At 36.2% G+C, this 25351-nt stretch overlaps 2 protein-coding genes across 6 annotated transcripts; one reads left to right on the top strand and one right to left on the bottom strand.

Annotated features, from left to right (window-relative positions):
• The first annotated feature begins 6489 nt into the window (after positions 1 to 6489).
• Positions 6490 to 10692, top strand: Cdc45 (cell division cycle protein 45). Its single transcript, XM_003701624.3, has 9 exons — positions 6490 to 6894; positions 7182 to 7334; positions 7414 to 7623; positions 7697 to 7864; positions 7942 to 8186; positions 8267 to 8603; positions 8677 to 9071; positions 9146 to 9222; positions 9305 to 10692. The coding sequence occupies exons 1-9, from the start codon at positions 6844 to 6846 to the stop codon at positions 9367 to 9369; spliced, it is 1701 nt and encodes a 566-aa protein (XP_003701672.2). The 5' UTR covers positions 6490 to 6843; the 3' UTR covers positions 9370 to 10692.
• Positions 9892 to 25245, bottom strand: LOC100882220 (nucleoredoxin). 5 transcript variants are annotated; one of them, XM_012281463.2, is made up of 9 exons: positions 24385 to 25245; positions 17023 to 17199; positions 11913 to 12182; positions 11734 to 11834; positions 11101 to 11296; positions 10771 to 10861; positions 10555 to 10691; positions 10250 to 10495; positions 9892 to 10188 (listed from the first exon to the last, which is right to left on the bottom strand). In XM_012281463.2, exons 1-9 carry the CDS (start codon positions 24871 to 24873, stop codon positions 10180 to 10182), a joined length of 1716 nt encoding a protein of 571 aa, XP_012136853.1. In that variant the 5' UTR covers positions 24874 to 25245; the 3' UTR covers positions 9892 to 10179. The 5 variants fall into 5 exon arrangements, with proteins under 5 accessions (XP_012136853.1, XP_012136852.1, XP_012136854.1 ...); XM_012281462.2 differs by having other exon boundaries at positions 9892 to 10495; positions 24385 to 25233; XM_012281464.2 differs by having other exon boundaries at positions 9892 to 10468; positions 24385 to 25228.
• Positions 25246 to 25351: the final 106 nt, after the last annotated feature.

The raw sequence follows: 25351 nt of genomic DNA, 5'->3' as shown, positions 1-25351 counted from the left end.
CACACACATACATTAACTTAATACTAATCGCATGGGATCCCACACACGCACGCTTAACTTATTCTAAACGCCGCACGATACCTCTCATTCCAAGATTGCACTCAAATAATCTATGACGAAGTAAAAAAGCAAAGGGGCAAAAAAGAAAGTTAGAAGAACTTTCTACTAAAAGAGAAGAAAGTTAGAAGAACTTTCTACTAAAAGAAAAGAAAGTTAGAAGAACTTTCTATCAAAAAAGGGGACCATTATTTTTCGCCAAGCGAACCTTGCTTTCCATGGGTCAAAGGGCAGTCCATAGTGGCTTACGTGAACCACGACGGCAAAGATGAACCGAAGATACCTTTGGCAAGAACGAGTGATACACCCCAGTTGGCGAAGGGTTCCCATTTCCCCCAGCGCTCTCGCGTCTTACCACAGAGAGGATACCCAGACCGTGATGCCCCTTGGCAGAATGGCGGCGGGTCGGGGAGGCACATCAGAGTATGAGAGGTGCCAACCCCGATCCGCCCCGCCGGGCAAAGAATATCACTCGCGCTACACCGGCACTTGCAGCTCACCTCTACCGCGTGTTCACAGCGCTACGAACCCCCAATGATCCACTTGGGCGCAGAACGATTGGCAAAAAATAAGTGGGTATACTACAAGCTAACGCGTACAAATATTGAGAATTGAGCAGATGAGTGCTAGTTGGAATGAGAGGTACTTACAAGGACCCACCCACCCTTCCCACGAGCACACTTAACTTAGAATTAACGCACGCATACAATTAGCTTAAAACTAACGCACGCATACAATTAGCTTAAAACTAACGCACGCATCCCTCGATGATCCCTCGATGATCCCACGATGATCCCTCGATGATTGATATCCTCAATAATGACCTATTACCTGTAGAATAAATAGGTGTAACAATAATTCATACTGACATGTAAATTTATATTAACATTTTCAGAATAAAAATTAAATAAACCTCGAATCGACTCGGTAAAAACCTGAAACAGACAAATACAATTAAGACACATATGAATAAATAAGTTGCTTGCATAAAATTAAAACCTGAAACATACAAAAATGATTAAGACAAATATAGAACATTGAAAACACTTACATAAAATTAAAGCCCTAAATGTGCCTTTTGTTCTAAAATTGCACTCGTGTAATGTAAAGGTAAGTAAAGAAAAGAGTAAAAGAAGAAAGTTGGAAGAACTTTCTTTTAAGTTTAAAGCAACTGTTCATAAAAATGATAGGCTACTACTACGAACTAATATCTAACAAGTTAAAAAATTGTAAAGATGAGCGCAAGTTAGAACAAAAGGCACAATTTGCGTAAGTTTTTCGCCACAAATCGTCACGATTTGTGGCGAAAAACTTACGCCCGAGCCCACCCTTCCTCCCACAGCTCGGAATTAACTTAAAACTAATGCACTGAACATAACTTACCAAAAATTAAATTCTGAAACAGACAAAAATTTATTAACATAGAAATTTGGGAAGAGAGAAGAATATAAGAACTTACCAAAAATTAAATTCTGAAACAGATAAAAATTTATTAACACAGAAAATTGTGGGAGGAGGTGCAAAATTTTTCTTTATTTCATACAAAAATTTCAAAAAATACGAAACGCAATGAAAATTGCGGATTTGAGGAAACGACAGAACTTAGCAAAGAAGAAGCACTAAAACCGACAAAAATTTGTTAACTCAGGAATTCGAGAAGAAAGAGCAATGTAAGAACTTATCAAAAATTAAATTCTGAAACAGACAAAATTTTATTAAGGCAAATATAAATTATTTCATTACTTACGTAAAATAAAAATCTGAAACAGACAAAAGTTATTAAGACATATAAATTATTTCATTACTTACGTAAAATAAAAATCTGAAACAGACAAAATTCTATTAACACAGAAAATTGTGGGAGGAGGAGGAAAATTTTTCTTTATTTCATACAAAAATTTCAAAAAATACGAAACGCAATGAAAATTGCGGATTTGAGGAAACGACAGAACTTAGCAAAGAAGAAACACTGAAACAGACAAAAATTTATTAAGACAGAAATTTGGGAAAAGAGAGCATTAACTTACCAAAAAATAAAAACTGAAACATACAAAATTTTATTATCCTATAAAATTGTACGAGAAGAAGCGAAACAACCCTATCGAGACACAGAAAACACAATGACAATTACGAAATTAAGATCAATCAACAATAAAACAATTTATTCAAAATCAATTCCTGAAACAGAGAAAAATAATTAACACATAAAAATCAGGGAAATTAAAATCGCGAAGGGGTATACAAATCTCGAAGCTCGAAATAAAATCGCGAAGGGATATAAATATCTCGAATCTCAAAATTTAATCGCGAAGGGATACGAAAATCTTTAATTTCGTACTGTAAACGCGAGGGATGCAAAAATCTCTAATTTTGTAATGCAATCGCGAAGGGATGCAAAAATCTTTAATTTCGTACTGTAATCGCGAAAGGATACAAAAATCTCTAATCTCGAAATTTAATTGGGCGGGCATAAAAATCTCGAATCGCGAAGGCATGCAAAAATCTCTAATTTCGTAATGTAATCGCGAAGGGACACAAAAGTCTCTAATCGTGAAATTTAATTGGGCGGGCATAAAAATCTCGAATCGCGAAGGGATATAAAAATCTCTAATCACAGAATTTAATCGCGAAGTTATGAAAAAATCTTTAATCTCGAAATTTAATTGGGAGGGTATAAAAATCGCGGGTGGCTTTGCTCGTAAAAATTCGAGCAAAACGATACATTTTGTATCGTTCAAAAAAACACATGTAAAATACAAAAAAATAATTAGCGAGCATAGTGACAAAATGACTCTCCATCCTAAGATGGACAGCCATTAATAGTTCCCCTCTTCTTTGGCAACTTTGCCGGGGCTCTTCGGCATATAGCCTCTTCTCTCTTCGGCATAGCCTCACGAAAATCACTCGCGATATTTTACGGTAACTCGGACATTCTTAGTTTTCAATTACATAAATTCTCAATTTTACTACCAATCTCCATAAACGGATAGCAGACAATTTTATAAAAATAAAATTGCACTACTATCCATTTATTTCGATCGATAACAAAATCGAAATTTTATGCAATATATAATAAGTTAGTTTGGTAAGAAAAATAATTACTTAAAATAAAAATACGAACAGCGATTCTTAAAACACGCTGTCCGTAAAAGAATGTCCGAGCAGAATATTTTATTTCACTGCACTTCACTTCACAGTGTACTTCATTTTTGCAGTCGGATCTAGAACCCGACTGCGACTTACAAACTAAAAGGCCTGGCCTGAACGAAAAATCGAGTTCAAGAGAATATTAAATAAATTCATATTTAATATTTTTCTCTTCTCGATTTTTCGTGAACCCCCCAGATGCAAGCATCTCACGTGTGAGAGAGGAGGAAAGAGAAACATGAATGCTTGCTCTGGCCCTACCTACTTAAAACTAACTCATTCACACCAGAAGTAAACTACCTGCCTGCCTATCGCTATATTTAAAAAATTGCAAAGTCCATTCTCACAAAAACACACTCCACGATTCTCACACATACCACCCGGGTGCAAAAAGCCTATTCCTAGGGAGTACGTCCCGGGACGTCTCCGACACCCGAGTTCAATACAACATTCACACTCTAAGTTCATACCTTTTTGCTGAAATCGATCGACAATCGACAGTGAACATACATATTTCATTTTCGTACTCTTTCGAATATTCAATGTAATATGCACATGTAATAATTTAAACTACTCATACAATTTTCTAACTTAATTAATTTATAAAATTTTCAAATGGCTCTACTTGCATTTTGTATGCATTTTCAAATGACTCTACTTGCATTTTGTATGCATTCTCAAATGACTCGACTTGCATTTTGTATGCATTTTCAAATAGAATTTTACAAAATTTAGAAAATAAATCTACAGTTTAATCGACACAAGGTCCACGACCTAACCACACACACACGTGTAACTTGTGTCGATAATTCACTGTCAATTTGTCGATCGCCAAACATCTTAAAACTAAACCGTGTCCACCTGCCCTAACCCATGCAAGAGCATCTAAGCACGCGCATGAGTATAGAGCATAAAAATGAACACGGCCACATGTATTTTGACCTACCAGTTTTCTTCATGTGTGCTGAAAATCCTGAGCTAAAATCATGATTAGAAACATGCTAATAAAGTGTCTTCCAGTAAAAATTGACTTTAACTTTAAAAAATTTTCAAAATGGAAAATGGAAGATCACTTTGCAAAAATCTAAGTATACGGTAGTTTCATTTTTAACAGATTTGTGATATCAAAGTAAATTTCTAAATGACTCAAACATTCGTAAATAACTTTGATATCGAAATCTGTTTTTCGCGATACTTTCTTGTACATATGTAAAATATTGAATTGATAAAATTTATAAAAATTTAAAAGTGACTCGACAATACTACTATGACTCGACAACTACTATGAAATCGGAGGGTCATCCGACTTCTATGTAGTTTTAAAAATTGATAAGAAAAGAAAAAATGTACAAGAAAACCCTGACCTGATCTAATAAATAAAATAAACAGTTTGTACGAATTTTGCACGATCGTACAGTCGTGGTCACTATGCTCGCTCAAAAATATAAAATACAACCAGTTCCCGTGCCGTTTCGGACCATTCGTCCTACGACATGATGGGAACCGGAGGAACCGTAAAGCATGCGACTCACCGATCGCTGACTCGCACTACTCGGCTCGTAACGCGGCTCAAAGTGATCGGTTGCACTCGTATTGCATCGTTGGAGGTCGGTTGCACTCGCATTGCATCGTTAGAGATTGGTTGATTGCGTCTTGGAGGTTGACCCGCAATCTGCTGCGTTGTATGGTCAGCATTTCGGCTTGGCATGGAAACGTCCTTCTGTAAACAGAACAAGCCACAACACGTTAGAAAACTGTGTATCAATTTGTATTTCGAATGATTTTTTTTTCAATAAACATATTTGAAAATAAGTAGCATGCAGACGAATACAAACACACATGCAAAACTGTACAGAAATATTAAATGCATTGAAATATTTGCACAAACGTAGTAAAACATGCAACTACGTCTAAAACCGTTGAAACATTTTCAAATGTACGTAAAAACACATGGGTAACTACACCATAAAACTGTATAAATTATTCACTAAAATATGTCAAAACACTTGAGTATTCACACCATAAAACCCATTAAACATTCACTAAAATATGTCAAAACCCATAGGTAATAACACCATGAAATTATATAAAACATTCACTAAAATATGTCAAAACTTAAATATTCACACCATAAAACTCATTAAAATTTGTGTAAAATATTAGTAAAACACTTAAAAAACCACACCATAAAACACACTAATGTATCCGTATACACATGCGCAATCACCACTTAAATCACACTGGTAAACACGTGGGTACATGGGGAACCACACCATAAAACACATTAATACACCCCCGTATATATTTAAAAAATCATATTAATACACACTATACACTTGCACTACAACACTAGGTAACACAGTATTAAATACACGATCGATTAATTAAGACTTTGACTCGTACCGGTGCGAAACGTCAAGGTGATTCGAACAGGTCGGCGACTTAAACAAGACTGAGCGCGCGCGACATTCACCGAGGTGAACCGAGGACCAATCATGATAACAAACCAATACCAGACACCTTGAACAGTACTGTGCACCAATAATTTATCAGCTTATCAATGATAGGGTATTCGAGGGCCAATCAGCTATCACGTAATCAACCAATACCGGGTAATGACGTCATTCGTACCTGTATATGCTATATCAACGTTATTTTACTTAAATTTTTTATTTTTTTAGTTATTTTTTCAACAAATTGTTAAATTAACTATTAAAATTTATTATTTTTATGGCTTTTTCGCGTGAATGGTATATGAAATTTTGTTAATTTATGTGTTGAAATTTATTTTTTTATAATGTTTAATTTTTCAATTGTTTATTTATTAAATTATTGTTGTATCTAATAAAATTTATTATTTATATAATTAACATTTTGTGTATGTCGTACAAATATTTGTTAATTATTGCATTAAAATTAATTTTATTATAATTTTAATTTGCATTTGTTCTTTTTATGTAAAACCGGTTTCAATCGATATAACAGTATTGGAATCCTTCTTTACCTAACGTTGCAAACTCAGTACAGTATCGAATGGTAATTATCGGTAATTGTCGATAAGTACGATTTTTTAAGACCCTCAGAATACATACAGATATTAAAAAACATACAGAAGTAAAATTTTCAAAGTTTCTTAAATTAATTACTTTACAGTGAACTAATGTTCACTTTTTATTGCAGAATATATCATTAACATTTATTTGAGAACTTTTTATCGATTTTTCTGAATACAGTATAATACATGCTAAGACTCGAGTGCTATACTCAGTGTACAAAGCCCCTTCCTCTTTATCGCCATTTTCCCCAGAAACGTTGGATTTGTATTTTAGCGTACGGGCGTGATGCTACTGTAACGAAATCTAATATAAAATAATTTTTATTATGTCAACACAAACATTATAATTTTTTAAGTCATTACAAATTTTAACAAAATTATTCTATGAAGCAGTGTAATTTATGATATTTATCATTGAAAGTTCTTCCGTGAAAGTTGGTGCAACACCTTGCATCTTGTATATGCCGCGAACGGCTGTTATCATGAATTGTGTTTGGTTTTAGCGGTAAATGAGGCATGGTGAAATAGAGTAACAAAAGTGCAGTAAATGTAAAAAATACTCCCATGCCGAGAATCGTTGCAACATGTTTGTAGAAGATTTAGAACGAGAATTTTATCGTTTAATAAGGGACGACGTAAGTTTTTATTTGAATTCTTTACAATTTAAAAATTTATCAATCTGTCATATTTACATAGGTTAAACACTCTTATTAAAAATATATTTAAAATTATATATTTAATACATATTGTACACAATATAGAATATCTATACGGTTTTCAATTAGGTTTTCTTCTTATTTTTATATAGTGTTAAATAACAATTATGAAGAAATGTGTTTATACATGAGCATGGAGTAGATAAATAAATTATGAGAAACTGTTAAATTCGATTATAGATGTTAATATGTACTTTCTGTTGCAGAGATGCCTGCTGTTGGTTAATTTCGATGTTGATGCCATTTGTGCCTGCAGAATTTTACAGCAACTTTTTAAAAATGATAACATGATATATACGCTTATACCTGTCCAGGGGGTCCAAGATATGGTTTGTGCGTTTGAGGAACATTGTGAAGAGGTCTGAAAAATTAAATAATACACCCAGTTAAAGTTGTGTAGCATGGTATAATAATATTACACATTTTTTATATTTTTAGATAAAGAATGTTATTTTTATAAATTGTGGTGGTACCTTGGATCTAGTGGAATTACTACAGCCTGCCGAATCTGTGATATTTTATGTAATTGATAGTCATAGGCCTTATGATTTATGTAATATATATTCTGAAAATCAAGTGCGTATACTTGGTAAAGCTGATGAGGATGATGAAATTCCAGAATATAATGAAGTCTTCAGAGATGATTCAGTAAGCATCTTTACTTAATACTTAAGCAAGTGATTATAAGTTGAGAAAACAAGCTCCATTTTTTAATTTTTAGTCTGATGAAGATGAAGATGATGAAGAATTGGAAAGTGATGAATCTCAGAGGAAAAGACGAAGACTAAATGAAGAAGATGTTATTAAAAGAGTTGAAAGGAGAAAGTGGGCTGAAAAACGAGCAACTATTTTATTCAATTATACACAGTACAGTTATTATGGCAGATCAGTATGAACTATTGAAATTAATCAGTAATAAATTACTAACTACAAAATTAAGAAATTTTTAACTTCTTATTCTTGTAGAGTGCAATGCTTGTTTTTGACATGGCATGGAATATGTCAAAAGACAATTTAGATATGGTTTGGTGGGCTATAGTTGGTTCTACTGAACAGGCTATTCTTGGTAAAGTAGAATCAAGATTAAGTGTTCTTGAAGAAGGATCTCTTCAAGCTCATGTATCTCGATTAACTCATAAACAAGGAGCCGAAGTTGACCAACAGCAGCAACAACAACAGCACAGTACAGTCAGAATTACTTATGATAAAGAGTATCCTTTCACAAGAAAGTTTATTTTTAAAAGATTTATTTACACCATAATATGAAATAATTTCCTTATATATAAAACAGTCTCTTACTTGCATTATATCGGCACTGGACTGTGGAAGCTAGTTTAAAACATTCAATACCAACTGCAGTATCATTACGACTTTGGTCGATTAGAGGAGAACAACGTCTGAAAGAACTTTTAGCTGAAATGGGTTTGCCTTTAGCACAATCAAAGCAACAATTTTCTGCAATGGATTTAGCACTTAGACAAGAATTCAAACAAATGGTTGAAAAATTAGCAGGAAAATATAAAGTAGATACCATTATTGGGACCAGTTTTACTCTTCAATATGGCTACAGGTTTAAATACTGTGCTTCAGACATAGTTTATGCTATGCTGGCCTTAATAGAATCTTCTGTAAGTAAGCATTTATGTATTTTTAATGTACACATTAAAATTGATACTGATTTTAGTTTTCTTAATATTCCAGTCAAAAGAAAAATTGCCGCAACGTTGTTTTTTAGATGCATTAGATTGTTTATCTCGCACAAAAAAGGGTATTTTAGAAGGCGGCATAGAAAAAGCAAAATTTATGCTTAGTAATATTTTTAAGGCTGCACAGGGTATTTTACAGATGAAACGAATTAGAAGCGCTGGTTCGTTTCTTTACGTAATCGTCCCAGAAGGATGTATTGATAGTCACATGTTTGCGCATCCATATTCATTATTGATATTAGCTCAGTATATTTTAAAAGCTTATGTAGACTCCTCAAAAAATAGACGAGCACCCGAATGGCCGCTAGTAGCTTCTTCGACATATGATGTAGAAACGGGTACGTGCCTCATGGTTGGTATACCGCCAGTTTGTGAAGACCAACCGAGAAGGTAATTATTGCAAATAATTATGAAAATATTTTGAACTGTACTTAAATCTAATTACAATAATACTTATTCTTCAGTTTATTTGGAAGAGCCTTCGAACAAGCGGCCAAAAATACAAATTCACTCATAGAGGCGGATTATTTCGACACCACAAGTAAGAATTGACTAAAAATCTTGACCTATATTTTATTTTGCAAGTATTTTTTTTAAATAAGTATTCATATTTTGTGTTCTAGTAATAAGACTGAAGATCGAAGAAAGATCAAAATTTTTAGATGCTCTGGCAGCTCTTCTAGTATAAAATTTTAATAATTGATTTGACGTATGAAAATAAGAAATCCCTTCCTAATATTTATTTTTTAGATAAAATAGTACAAATAGTGACAATAATATTTTTTACAACATACGACGACGAAATCAATGTAATCTTTATTTCTTACGACATATCGGAGCTTTTTGGTTAACGTGAATTACTCATATTTATTTTATAACTGACGACACATATAGCTTTAATTATATCATAGATACATGTACAAAGCGAAAATAACGCGATTTCATTTATATATGCAATGGATGATTAATCAATCTTTCTTTTCAATCATGGAATGAATAATGATCAAACAAAATAAAATGTTTAAGAAACAAATTATGACGTAAAAAATAAATTACTAATTCGTAAACGTATAATGTAATGTTTATATATGTATATAAAAATATTTCTAAAAGGGAATAGAAGTTTCAGCGAATTTGTCTAAATTTTGACGATAGAACGATTACTTTTTGTATAAAGCATAGAATTAATAAATAGTAATTCAAAGATACCTTCGACGTGTTCATTTGACGTTTATTAAGTAATACATTAGAATATATTAACGTGTGCATGTGTACACTTAAAAATACAATTCGCTCAGTTTTCATTGACTATGATATATAATACATGTCTTTTGGTTATTTCCACAAGGGGGTGTGCGAATACAAACGCAACTTTGCGCGAGATCCTTCCTACGAAAGGAGCAATGGTATCACAGAGACAGGATCAAGAAGAGAGGATGGGGGTTTCTTTATTTTGTGGTTGTATAATGACCACTTGAAAACCTAACTGCTCCTTTCTTCACGTGGTCTGCAATAATTTGTATAAAATCATCCGTTGCTAACTCTCGAATAAAGATTCAAGTAGAAACCTGGTCATTTTTCGCAGCAGTTTTGTGTACCGCGGCTATTTTGTTTATAGGTAGTTTGTCATTACGAAATCCATCGACAAATTGTTGTACAGAATCTACAGTTATTTCGGCACCATCCTCCATCACGACATAAACTCCTCGAGGTATATCAATCGCTGTTAAAAGGGGCACAGCATCGTCTAAACCAACAAATTCGCGAAGAATGTCCGACGTCTCACACTGCGATAAATAAAAGCGGTGATGTATCTATTAAATATAAAATAATTATACATCGATGTAGCATTTGCATTTAAAATAGTACTCACATCTAATGCTATATAAAACTGCAAAACGTCATCTGGATCATCATAGTTTGGATCATAATCGGGTCTGTCTTTCCTGTACGCCTGTGCGGCTGGTAATAATACGCTTTCCGCGAATTGAATCTCGCAATCTTCGCCTTCTGTCGAAACATATTATCAACGTAAAAACGAACGATCAAAAATGTTAAACAGAATGCAAATACTATATGTCAATCTTACCAACAAACAGTATAATCGCCGGCGCGTCGTGCAACGAGGTGGCATACTTTTCGGTTAAAATATTTACCAAACGACTGGTCCATGGGAAATTCTGGAAAGTTACTTTGTTCACAATTGTGTTGATGTGAATTACAGTATAATTTAGTTACATTGTATTTTAATTAAGCAGTAATTCAATTACGTTCTACCTCTTATCCAATTTGATTACCTCTTAATTTGAAATTCACAGTTCTACTCTATATTTTACAACTGTTAATTGAATTACTTCGTAATCATTTATGAAATAATTCAAAGACAAAGTGTATTATAAAAACAATTCTTTTGTTTTACCAGTCCCTCGGGATCCTCGATCAACTCTGCCCGTCCGTCTAATGTGATAATATTATCCCGAGGATCGAGTATCACTAAAGTGGGTATTGCTTGTACATCGAGAGCTCTTGCTAATTTTTTTCGTCTCTCTTCCTGAGTAAAAGGTATCCTCAACCAAGGCATTGTTTCAATATAAACGTTATAAGACTCTTCGCTCCTAAAAGCATAAAAAATTGTATTTTAACAGACTCTGTCAGATAGTCTTTTCCAATTATGGTTAGGTGGACTAAGGATAAGATGGAACTTTCTATAAATTGTTAGTTTAAAATGTTACTTTACATTACATTATGTTACATTAGTTAGTTTATACAAGTTGTGGAATCTTCAACTTATAGATTACAGTGTAACTACTAATTTCTATTATGTAGGTTTGATAATTTAAAATCTTTAAAGTTTGATAACTTAAAAATTAACAAATTTTATTTGTAGATAAGATACTTATAGATCCAGTACTGTTGTTTAGTACATCTACTGTTTGTAAATACATAATCAATAAGTATAAGTTCTGAAATAATTTTTTGAGGTGTTCCATCTTGCTCCTAGTGCTTTTAGGTTTAAACAGCAAACGTGCAAAGTGACATAAATCAAACTGACCTATCAGAACTCACAAAAATCACCTCGAAATCATGACCCCTCTCCCGAATTCGTTGATAAGTATCCACAAGTTGTGGGGTAAACGCTTTGCAAGGTGGACACTAAAAGAAAACCAGATTATTTTAAACTCGTCATGTAACATACACAATTTCTCTGAAACAGAACAGCAAAATGTTTACCCAATGCGCGCTAAAGTAAACACCCTTAAAACAGTGCCTCAACTCCTCGTGCAACATGGGTTCATTGCTATCGCGAGCTCCGCATGGCAATAAAGGTCCATCCTCGAGAGCAGCTTTCGGATGAGGTGGCTTCCAAGGGAATTCAGCTCCACCAGGATCACCGATCGTTCGTTCTACACCTCCTCTCGTTATTATCGAACCGTTAGAACCGTCCAATAAAATCAAAGTCGGTACGCCAGCCTTTATTCGATACCTTCGAGTCAGTCTGGTCTGTAAAAAAGAAAAAAACATTTGATCGTAAGAGTATTTCAACGTCGATCCTTGAAGCTACTTCATAAATATTCGTTCGCTTTTGTATCAAAGCAATGAGATTTACATTCAAGGGTTCCTATGATCTCCGTTCTCCGAATCAAAGTAGATACTAAAAGCAAAATATGAATTGCGTTAAGTAGAGTTTTGATAAGATACGGAATGTCTAAATTACATTTATCTTCGAAGACTAAAAAATTTAGCCAGGATTTAATTTAAGGAATTCTACAGTTATTTATTTCTTAAGATGTAGATGTCGACAACCATTTTGTTTAAAGAATTCGGTTCAAATAACGCGGACAGATGTCGCTAGAGTCACATAAAAAAATGTTAAAGAACTAAACGCTAATTTCTTGTGAAATTAAATCTGAAGAGTTCTCGATGAATTGCATCGTCGCCCAGCAATCTCGCAGTTAGTTAAATGTAAAAATTGTATTCAAAGTCAATAAGTAGAAAAACGTCGGTTTCGCGTTATACAATTTCACAGAAGCTCGTTTCACGGTCCGTGTACCGTGGTTCGAATTCAGCTCGCGTGGAGTATTGACCCGTAAATAAAAAAAAGAAAAAACGAAGGAAGATCGAAAGCCCATCAATTTGAAGAAGCGTGAGAGGAATACACATGTGCAGAGCGTAAGAGATTCGAGACACGTAGAGTACGGCCTCTGTTTCTTCCGTTATCCTTGCTGGCCAAGCCCACGAAACTCAACCACGACGAAAAAGGGCGCAACGAGTGTCTACAGGGGAGTAATGTCTGCTGACAATGAGTGCTATCCCTTCTGGCCCTGGCTGCATGATTACAGTGCTATAAGAGGCTACAGAGAAGGGTCGGAGAAGGGATGAAAAAGGGTTCGAGCGTGATAGTAGAAACTGGCTGAAAGTTTTCCACGCCGGAAGAGATAAGAAAGAATAGACAAGCAGGAGAGAAGAAAATGTATATAGGGAAAATTTTCGTTTTCTTCGTAGATAAGCAATCAACTTCTTTCACTGTCACGTCTGAACGACGAGGAAAAAAGGATTGTCTTTTCTTTCTTTTCGTGAACGAGGGAAATGTCTGCTTTCCGGTGAAGATATCGGGAACAGAGTTCGCTGATAATAAGTACTGTCGTCTCTTCTAGTAGGCTGCACGATTACAGTAACATCAGACACGGAAAGGAAACAGATAGGATGGCGTGAAAGCTTCTGTTCTGGGTTGTATGAAAGGGAATCACTCTTGGGAGTTAAGGAATGCGTGAGAATATTTTGTTTTGACAGATGTTGAAATTTTGAGGATTTGGGAATGTTTGGATGTAGGAACCTGGAGACATGGAAATTTGAAAATCTAGAAAATTAGTTTAATATTATAGATATCCTTGAATTTGTATATCTAGGGAATTGGAATAAACCAATTTGTAAGTCTAGGGAAATATGATATGTCGATTTGGAAATCTAGGGAATTGGGGTATGTCAATTTGGATATCTAGGGAATTGGGGCATGTCAATTTGGAAATCTAGGGAATCGGGGTATGGCAAGTTGGAAATCTAGGGAATTGGGAAATACCAAGTTGGAAATCTAGGGAATTGGGGTATGCCAATTTGGGAATTTACGGAATTGGAATATGTGGATTTGGGAATTTAGGAAATTGGAATATTCCAATTTTGGAATTTAGGGAATTGGAATATTCCACTTTGGGAAACTAGGGAATTGGGATATTCCAATTTGGGCATCTAGGGAATTGGGATATTCCAATTTGGGAATCTAGGGAATTGGGATATTCCAATTTGGGAAACTAGGGAATTGGGATATTCCAATTTGGGCATCTAGGGAATTGGGATATTCCAATTTGGGAATCTAGGGAATTGGGATATTCCAATTTGGGAAACTAGGGAATTGGGATATTCCAATTTGGGCATCTAGGGAATTGGGATATTCCAATTTGGGAATCTAGGGAATTGGGATATTCCAATTTGGGAAACTAGGGAATTGGGATATTCCAATTTGGGCATCTAGGGAATTGGGATATTCCAATTTGGGAATCTAGGGAATTGGGATATTCCAATTTGGGAATCTGGGGAATTGGGATATGGTGATTTGGGAATCTAGGGAATTAATATATTCCAATTTAAGAATCTGAAAATCTGTAAACTTGGAAGTCAAAGAATTAAAAAATTTATAAATTTGAATATCCATGCATCGAGAAATCTAGGGAATCTAAAAAATTTAGGAATCGGCAAATTCTGAAATCTAAGAATCAGGACCGGAGAGATTAAAGAAATCGATAGAATCTAAATAACTGATTTTTGTAGAACATAGTACATAGTAGAGTTATGAAGACAATCGACTGTCATTAATGTTGGAAACCGATTCTCATTAAGCTGTCTGATCACCAGGGAACAAGAAAGGAGCAGAAAAGACCTAAGTACAATAGACATATTGTGAAAGCCTTCTACATTGAAGTAGATAATGAAGATGAGTCTAAGAAGTGAAACAGCAGTTTTAATCATTCGATTTTTATTACATTTTTCGAAAGCAAATAATTTACCGGTCCGGTGAGTCTCGGTATTTGCGGTTAATAATTTGATACGGTCTTTGTTACCATTATTGTACAAAGTATTAAAAACGACTTATAATGTGCAAGGTGTTTATTGTACGCATTGCGAACCTTTTCATGTATTAAAGTATGTCACTTTTTATCTTTATGTAATGAAATTTTTCATCCTTCAATGAGAAGGCACTTTATATTTTCATGCGAAACATTTTTATTCGAGACAGATAAATTTTATAATTTCTTAATTTTTTAATTTTCATGTTTTTAAATTCTAATATTCTCAAATCTTCAAGTTTCTAAAATCTGCAAATCTATAACTTTCTGATTTCTAAATATTCAATGCCCCGTATTCCCAATTCCCCAATTTCCTACCGCGTCACAAAAACAAAACCTCCACATTTTTTCCAAAGGGTGCGCTCCCTAAAACCGCACCGACAGGAAGACAGATTTCCATCATAAACATACCATCCTCCGTCCGCACAAAGCTTCATAATTTTCGCAAACACGTTCCATTGAATTTAACAAGCAGCGTGTACTCCATAAACATTAAATCCCTTTGGCTCCCTAATAGTGTTCCTTTGTTCAGTGACGTATCCTTACAAAAGATAATATTATTCGCTTTCCATCGACAAACCGTATTCATTGCAGACAGAAACGACAATGAGCTTCGGCGAATCGACTAGCTGCCATAACATCGGAAGCTAGCGCAAAGATAAAAGGGCATCTCCATCAAGGCTCGAAAGAGCGAGATTTCAATAAAACTTTGTAGCAGACACCTGTCGGCTAGCTGCGTACCGACGTACAACGGTAAGCAACAAATCGATCCTCTTTGAAACTATCGTTCTAAAAGGAAGACATTTCGACCGGGAGTTTCAAACGAAAACCTCTATCCCTTTTGTCCCGGTGATCGGAGCAAATCGAGACACGTAAAATTGTCGAGCGATGCGCGTTGCAGCCGCACACAAAGGAAGGGTGAGCGTCAGAATAAGGCAAGAAGGGTCTCTCTCCTCCTATATAGGTACCCGAACGTGCGACGTCGTACGTTATCGCGACCCTCCACGGGGAGGCATTACCTCGTCCCTTCGTATATTTCCTACGGGCGTTCTCCCGTTCGTTCCTACGGGCCGAGTTCACAGGGTGTCCCGTAATTCTTCGTTCACCGATAACTGATACTTCCAGGGGTGAAAAAGGGTGGAATTTCAAACCGAAAGTTCCTTTTCCGATTTTGGCTAGCATCGGTATTTACGGAGTTATCGAGAATTAAAGTTGACCAATCAGACGCGCGGAACGCAGGGGCGGAGCGTGCTGTCGGGCACCCCGCGCTCACGGTACGGATTTGGTAAATTTTTTTACTTAAATATTTACGGAGTATGAAAGTTTAAGAATTTGACAAATTTGTAAATCTGGAAACTCGAGGATTTTGATACTTGAAAATTTTTTAATTTAGAACAAGGAAACTTGAGATTGAAGAATTTGTGAATTTGAAAATCTATGATTTTGGGAATATTTTAATGTAGGAATTTGAGATTGAAGATTTGGAAATTCTGGTATTTAGGGATTTAGAAAATGTGAAAGTATGAGGATCTGCGGATTTGAGAATCTAGGGATTTTTTACTTGTAAATCTGGGAATTTATGGATTAGTGATTTGTACATTTGAGAATCTAGGGAGAATGGAAATTTGAGAACACTGATATTTAGGGATTTGGAAAATGTAAAAATCTAAGGATCTGGGATTGGAGAATCTAGGGATTTGTAATCTAGAAACTTTGGAAACTAGGAATTTATCATCTTGAGTTTGGGGAATCTAGAAACTTAGGGATTTGCGCCTAGGGAATTCGAGAAATATAAAATTTAATTATCTAAGAATATTTCTGTCCTAAAACTGATCCTCATCCAAAGAAGCCTAGCAAGAATCCCGAGTATACCCTCATTGAAACTTCATTTTATTTCTTCATATTATGAAATTAGTAAACAAGTAAATAATCCATAAAACAAACATCTAAGAACTAGATAAATTCCTAATAGTACTTCACCGATTAATATTTTCATTAATATGAAAAACCGGTGAAGTGTACAATAAGCTCAGGGGCCCCATACCGTACGTTCCTGCGTCCTCCACCCAACTATCACTTGTATCAACTTTAATTCCAAAATAACTGACTAAATACCATAACCCGAAACAAAGTAAAAAATGGAACATTCGTTTAAAAATTCCACCTTCTCCCACCTGCCGAAAATATTAATTAAGAAGTTATGGGACACCCTGTATACGTACGTTCGTTTGCCGTCTCCGTCTGGGGCGGTCGATAACGCGTACGTCCTCCCTTGGCGTTGCTGCCGCTCGCTCGACGGTGCTATCGTTATTTCCCCCGGTGGTCTGTATGTCCCCTACCACGCTGCTTCTCCATCGCTCCTGCTTGCTCGTTTCCCCGTCTCGTCCTTGCACCATCACCTGCTTACCCTCGTCGATTCAACTTGTATCGGTACGAAAAATCCTAGTGTAATATCACTATCGCGTCACGCTACCTACGCTGCATATCGCGAAATACCAAAAGTGACGCGATAAAGGTCGAACTCGTCGAAATCGATTATTGGACAGTAATGTCGTTTTGACGGTAACGGGAAATGGCATCGTTTCTCTCTATGGTAATTTTCAATGCACGAGGGGAGAAATGGTTTAGGCGCGATGGAAGATAATTTGAAAAGTGTCGTTTTTTACTCCGCGATTTCATTGGCGTAAGTACGGATTCTGGGGTTGGATGCGTACGCTACTCTCGCTAATAACATTAGCCACGATCACGTGACTATTGGAAACTTGGATATTTCAGTACCGGAAAAGTCAAATATTATAACACTTTCAAGATATATAGGGATCAAAGAAATTTAAGAGTTTAGAAATTTTAAGATTTGGAAATCTAGGGACTTTTTGAGATTTGGAAACTTGGGGATATTGGAACTTTCAGGAATGTTAACTTTTGACATGTAGAGACTTGGAAATTTGTCGATGCAAAGATTTGGAAATCTAGGGATTTTTTTAGATTTGGAAACTTGGGAATCTAGGGACTTTCGGGAATGTTAAATTTTGAGATATGGAGACTTGGAAATTTGTCGACGTAGAAATTTGGAAACTTAGGAATCTAGGGACTTTGTGAAATTGGGAAACTTCGGAATCTAGGGACTTTTTGAGGTTCGGAAACTTAGGAATCTAGGAACTTTCAGGTGTGTTAAATTTTGAAATATGGAGACTTGGAAATTTGTCGATGTAGAGATTTGGAAATTTAAGAATGCAGTGACTTTTGGAATTTGGAAATCTAGAGATTCTGGAGATTTAAAGATTTGGTAATTTTGGAATTTAGGAACTTCAGGAATTTGGGGATCTAAATACTTTTAAATTCGGGAGTTTAGGGATTCGAGAATTTAAGAATGTAGGAATTTAGCGATTCTAAAATTTGAAAATCTAGGAATTTTGTATATTTTACAATTTTAAACCCTAAAGATTTAGAACTTCAAAAATATGTGAACCTAAGAGAATTTCGAAGATTGGAATTTATAATAAAAGACATATAAGTTATCGTGCGTCGTGCACAGCATCCGGTGGGACCAGCCGAAATCTCGTGGGAGGGAATTAGGCCCACCCTGGTTCCTATCTAGTTACGCCAATGTTCATTTTCTACCAGACACTCTACCGCTTGGTCTCTTCAGCAAGGGGAACCCCTTGCCGTACCGTGACATCGGGTAGAAGACGAGCGATGGAGGGGAAGGGATGAGATCACTGTTGACTCGTTCGCGCGCGTTCAATCGCCTCCTTCGTGAACGACAGAGGTGCACAACGCAAGCTTTGTCGTGGTAAATTTTCCGGAAAACTTGCGTGTTCCTGCTAAACGCTTTAACTAGTGAAACACAATAAACGTTTTACCCGCGGAATACAATTTATTCGTTGTAATTTTCGTTTTAATAAAAATCGTTTACGGTGTATACACTTTCATGTTCCGTGCCGTTTAAAAGTCGCACGTCCGGATGTGTCGGTGACTTTAAGTTATTAAGGCGCCTTGAAAATCTTCTAAGGGTCGCGTGCGTCCAGGCTATTCAGCTGCTTTGGCTATTTAATCGCTTGAACGTCGTAACGAGTACGAAGCATGGAAATACGTGGAAATAATTGTTTTAATGTACCATATTGTTCTAACCTTACATTGAAAGACGCGATAATTTGCATCGTGTGCACAGTTTATGGTTGTTGCATTTAATGTGTAATTTATTACGGTTCAAGTAGCGTGGCTGCCTATGAAGCTATGGATCAATGTACAAGGTGTTCTATTAACGTTCTATATATAAAAATAAGTTTAAAACGTACAATAAAACTTAATTGTACGTATCCACGTTTTTTAGAACAATAGATTTGAAGGTTGCACAAAATATTCGTACGAAAATTAACTTATGGCGCACAAAATAATATCAACAAGTTAATTTAATTTATGAATGCTACAAGCTAATATGATTATTAACGATATAATTATTCGTCGCTGTAATTATTTTAAACGTTTTAACCGAGTCAATGCATTTAATTTTCATCTCCAGCATTCGGAGTTGTGCACCCCTGTTATATATAGATATCGCGGCCTCCCGACATCTCTCGTCCGACCGAGACTGACGAGACCACTGTTTCCATTGGTCAACCCCAGGAGCGTCTTAAGCTACCGCTTTCAATTACACGCAAACGAATACACGTTTGTGTACGACTTGAACTGTTGTAGAACATGGAAGAACTTCTGGCATTCTGTTAAGGATCGATCTCGTAGGGCTTACGAATGACAATGGAGACACGATCGCGTTGTCGTCAAGCTGCTCACAAAAGGAAGGCACTGCTATAGTAAAAATACGAACCCGAGTTCAGTGATACTCGGATAGAAAACCCTCGCTGGGAAACTCTTTCAAATGGTCCATTACTTCGACGAAAAAGACCCTAATCAACGCAACTTCAATTTGACGTAATGTAATAATCTAAACTCGAATTTAATTCCAATTTAACTTAACCTGATTTAATCCTAGCTTGATCTATCCTAGCTTAATCTGAGCTTAACCTAGAACTTACTCACTAGAATTAGCCTTAATGATACCTTAGGATTATAAATACCGTGAAGCATCAATGAAATATTAATAGCGTATAACCTACAACCTCTAAACGTCACGATCTAACAATAAAATTGCAGTTACCAAAGGTTTAAAACGAACGAAGTTAACGAAAGGAATTTCCGTGTAAAAAGACATGTCCGCACGACAAATGGCGCGGAACATTAAATTTTTTCCTTGCGCAATTTTCTAGCACTTATCCGCGATACTGTCGACGGCGTCAAAGCGTTCGAAGAGATTTCACGCGAGTTTTCGAGTCATAGGCACTGGAATACATTTATTCGGGCGATTCGCACGTACTTCACATTTCCTTTGACCATCGCCGAGTAGGTCGTATGTAATCTACGCGATATGCCGGCTAAAAAGCAGACAGGAGCCAGGGGAGGAAAGACGGAGGAGACGGAGCGAGGATTACATAGCGCCGCGTACGGGCCACTCTGTGTACGAACTACCTCAAAGTCTATCTAGATTCCAACGTTTCTCCCGTTCCTTTTTTCTTCTTCCCGTTTCAGTCGTTTTCGTGGGAAGAGACCTGTGCATCGCCACCCAATTCACTCTCTCTCTCGCCTTCCTTCCGATACCGTATATACACAAACGTAAATATATATTTTCTCTCTCTACGCTACCACCTTTCCGTCGCTTTCTTGATCTCGCCGGTCGAATGAGAAAGCTATTTGCAGAAGATATGGGTCGGCCACCCCGAATGGAAAGGCTGCTCGGCTTGACTCTTTTTCTACGGCGTTTCCCCGTTCAAGGCAAAGCCGTGTACCTTTATGAAACGGTTTACGTCGTACAAACGATGAGCAGCCGTGGCTCTATTACACCGTTCAAGCGGCGGATATCCTAGCACCGCGGGCTTTTATGGCGCTTACCGTTCAATTTTGTCAAACTGGACAGCTACGCTGCACCACCGTGTAAAGATACGCTGTGTCGGATCAAAGGTCAACCGCAGGATAATCAACATCTGCTAAATATAATGTCCATCTTTCCTACTTGTTTAACTTTCTTAACAGCACAATAGATGCTTACATATTTTATAAATTTTATAATATTATGAAATTATATATAATTTTATATATAGCTTCATTTAAATTTATAAATGTAATCACCTAGGAATTTAAAATCCTAAAAGTTTGTAAATTGAGAAATTCGTGTCTACTTCCGAAATGTTGGGGATCTCGAGACATGTCAATCTCACGATCTCACCCGATCTCGCCCGAAGCGCTTCCGTCCCGTCCCGAAATTCTCGAAGCGTAAGACCCATGCTTTTTTACATAATTTTATACATTTCCCAGATAAAACGTAGTTTATGTGGCTATATACATTCATTACGGGTGTATACATTGTAACTTCTGTAATCAGAATTCGCGGTTAAAAAAGGGTACTCGTCTCAGATTTCTTAACTTACTTTCAATGCCAGATAAGAAGACCGGGAATTCGATGTTTTCCTTCTGCTCACAGCATTTCATAAACCGAAGTTGCTCTTCTTATTGTTAAATGAATGGAACAGTATACAAAGAATCTACGATTTCAAGGGGGTGATTCTCAGCGTGGATCGGGTAGATAGGCGGAATAACAAGCAAGGAAGAATCACGAAGCTACTTGACGCTAATTGCGCAGGACGCTTATCGTTACATTTACTCGCGAATCAGACTATTGAGTGTATGTATATGCATCACAGACACCAACTGCTCGAGTGGCCTGACTAATGATCGTGGAAAAAAGTGAGGGAATAACGAACTCCGATCGTCTCTTACATTTGTACACCAATTCGTATACACACAAGTATCAAAAATATTCATCTTACATACAAGTTTTGTGACATGGATGCTATACGAGTTATTACCCTGAAGCTCTGCATACAAACCGCGCATATCCTTATCTCTTTTTTGGATGCCTTAAGGGTTGAAGTGTGCGAGATTACAGACCTTCGAGATCGGGACGTCGGGTGACTTCGGGACAGATCGGATGAGATCTCGCTATGACACGAAATTCCGAAAGAATTTTATTTTTAAACTCATGAATGTGTAATAATTTTGTACTGCATAAATTGTGTAAAATCGATGCGTCTTAATGGAACCCCCTTCAGTAACTGTGCGATACGATCGAAGCTTGTAAACTTGTATAAAAATTCCCGCGCTAATGCGAATATATGCTATGGGTGTTCAAAGTGCCGTAATGTAACGCCAGAGTCACTCAAACTTTTGAAACAAGAGATACATGCGTGCGTCATCGAGGTGCGTGGGTGATGAAAAGATCAATGTACGAAGCAGTTCCACCGTCTGCTTTAATTGCTACGAGTAACATCTTGAATTGAATTTATTAATTCATGTATTTTCAATTAGATACTTAGTTGCGTTATCTGATGGATTTCGAACGCCACAAAAATTACGTTCGTTATTAAATCTTGTGTATAAGGCGTTACAATATTATGCCGCCACAAAAGAATCATTCTACGTATAAAAATAAATTAAAATTGTAAAAAAATTAATTTGTATTTAACACTACTTTGCTTCTCAGATGTTCTAACCCATCTACATATATCATAGCCTATGACACATCACCCTCGGTAAAATTGACGTTAAATAAACTTATGAAATGATAACCCATGAAAGTTGACTTCCAGAAAAATAATTAGCACTAATTGACAGTGGAAAATGTAAAAAAAGAATTAAAAACTATTAACGAAGGAAAGAATTACGCCGAAAAAAAAACGGCTTAAACTAAAAGTTTGCAGGGCAAACGACGGTAGCAGATGCGTTGTGGAAAATATTACGAACGATTTTTAGTTAGAGAAAGTCGACTCTGCCTCGTGTGTCGGTGCAAATAAAATCGGACCCTAAATAGCACGTCTGGCGAGGGGTTAAAACACCCGCTGGAAATAAAAAAGGCGCTGCGCGCACGGTCCTTCTGCATAACGGCATGTGTGCCCGTCTATGTGTACATATGTAACTTTATGACAGGCATGTGTATACAAATTTCGAATAATACACTCGCCTGAATTGATCATACCGTCTGACCGTAAATTTCCCACAGCCCGTTAAAAAAATACACCGAATGATCGTGAAACGTGAGCTTATACAAATGCAAAGATACACGGGGTAACATAGAGAAAAACTATTGAAATTATAGTGATTTTGCATGAAAAGACATAATCGTCGCAAGGATATTTTAATTTCTGTAGATATGTAAAAAAATAGTGTAACTTCAATCATTTGTTGAGATATATTAGGTTAGGTTAATTTATATTAGGTCATGTTAGGTTAGATTATGTTGCGGTTAGGTTAGGTCCGCCAGTAAAAAAAATTAGATAAGAGTTGTATTAAGGTTAACTAGCAAAAATATTTTAATTCCTGCAGATATATAAAAAATAGTGTAACTCATTCGTTGAAATATATCAGGTTAGGTTAATTTATATTAGGTCAAGTTAGGTTAGTAATATGTTACAGTTAGGCTAGGTCCGCCATTAAAAAAAATAGTTATGTTAAGGTTAGGTTAGGTCCACTGATATTGAGATAAATTTATAATTACATAAGGTTGAAGTTAGGTCAACTATTTTAGAATAAATTGAATTAGGGTTAAATTATATTAAGTGCACCCATATTGTACTAACCGAGGTTAACAATCGCTGTACTTCTTTGCTACTTAATATTCAGCATATCGTATCCATAAAAATTTTATTCTCGGTAGAAGTTTTGAATGCATAATTCCCGATACTATTATCTCGAACAGTTATTAATTGTTTTAAAGTTCCAAGAACTTATAAATTATCTGAACGAGTGTACCAACGAGCGATCATTATTCAACTTAAAAACCGAGTCTAATTATTTAATTGAATTTAATTGAAGTTCATGCATGCCTGCACGATTGAACGATAAAGAGTCGGTGACATCGGATTGAACCAGAAAAAGGGGGCAGAGAAACGTAATCATTCGTACGTTCGTTATTCGATGAAAATACTCGGCGAAAGTGTAATAGTGTTTCTCTATGTAATACTGACAGGACAGATGTATAAAAAATTGTGGAATGTGTCATATAAATTGGACTCTTTCCATGCAAATTTTGATTGGCGAAACCCTGTCGAAAATTTACATTCAATGGAGAATTTGTGATCGTATTCATCGACCAGAGACAACTTTTGAAATTGTGTGATAGGTCATCTGCGCTACGTCCACATAAATAATGTGAAAGTTCGTATAAACAATAATTTACTAAATGAGTCATATAGCGAGATTGCACTAAACAATAAGTACCGCATTAAGCTGTATACAGATCTTGTGATTAAACGTATACTTTATAAAAAGCTTGACTGATACTATTTTTAAAGAATCTTGACAATGTTAAATGATATCAATAAATCACCATAGATTACTAAAGCGCGTTAGTAAAAAGTTTCAATACCAATGGTACTATAAATCATAGTGAAACTACTGATATTACAAATTTATCTTATCAAAGGGCTTATTAGCAAGTGTAACCGGTGAGAAGTACAAAAAGAGATGTAACTTACCTTTCTTTCGTAATCTAGGTTCGGTACCGCTAACCAGGGTAATTCCGAAACGTGTGCACGAAAACTCTCTTCAAAGTCGAGGACATCGGCTACGTTACTCCAGAGAACCACGTGCACGACCTCGAACCTTTTCCTCCTTTCCCTTCCTCTGCCAGAACTCTCAGCATCTCGGTCATTTTCCGCGTGCGACGAATTGACACTCGCGTAAAGGTCGAGCAGCTGACGCGTAAAGTCATCGCAGGTAGCACCGGGGTTAATAAAACTAAAGTACACACCGATCACCTCACAAGTCGGCTGGCCATCGTCGTCAACGATAGTACCACTTGCATCGCACGGTTTTGTTTCTTGCTGATTAACCTGACTGCACCGCGACAGTTGTTTACCGAACAGCCTGTGTTGCCAGCAGACTGGTTTCGCGGCGGCCGCAGGCGACTTTTTCGTTACGTTTCCTGAAGTGGATGCTGCCTGCTCGCTATAGCACGCGGCCATCGCACGTAATAATTAGCCCGCTTCATTCACCGGCGACACGCACCGACAAATCTTCTGTTTCCACAATGATTCCAGTCGAACTTGATCCTTCGTTCCGTCAACGCTGACTGATTCACGTTTCGCTGACTCGAATCCGACAACCAATCATAAACGACTCGATCCGATCTTAGCCGAGTGGTCACGAACTTCACCGATAAAAGCGCGCTTTTTCTTGATATCGAAACATGGAACTTTTTATTAAAATATGCTTCTCACGCAAATGTACATTATTGTTCCAAACCATATGACATATAATAGTGTACGAAATGTGTATAGAAAGATTATGTTACATTTTACACACGTTTATATGTAGTGGTACGTAGATATATGTAACTATGTGCTGGTATGTATTAACATTATGACGAGTTAGATACAATATTAAATATATGATTAACTTTATGTTTAGATAAAGAAACTAGAGTTATTATCTTTAATAATG

This window comes from Megachile rotundata, chromosome 4 (genome assembly GCF_050947335.1).
Source record: "Megachile rotundata isolate GNS110a chromosome 4, iyMegRotu1, whole genome shotgun sequence".
Lineage (NCBI taxonomy): Eukaryota > Metazoa > Arthropoda > Insecta > Hymenoptera > Megachilidae > Megachile > Megachile rotundata.
Note: the sequence above shows the minus strand (reverse complement) of the source record. Positions and strands in the feature narration are given on the sequence as shown.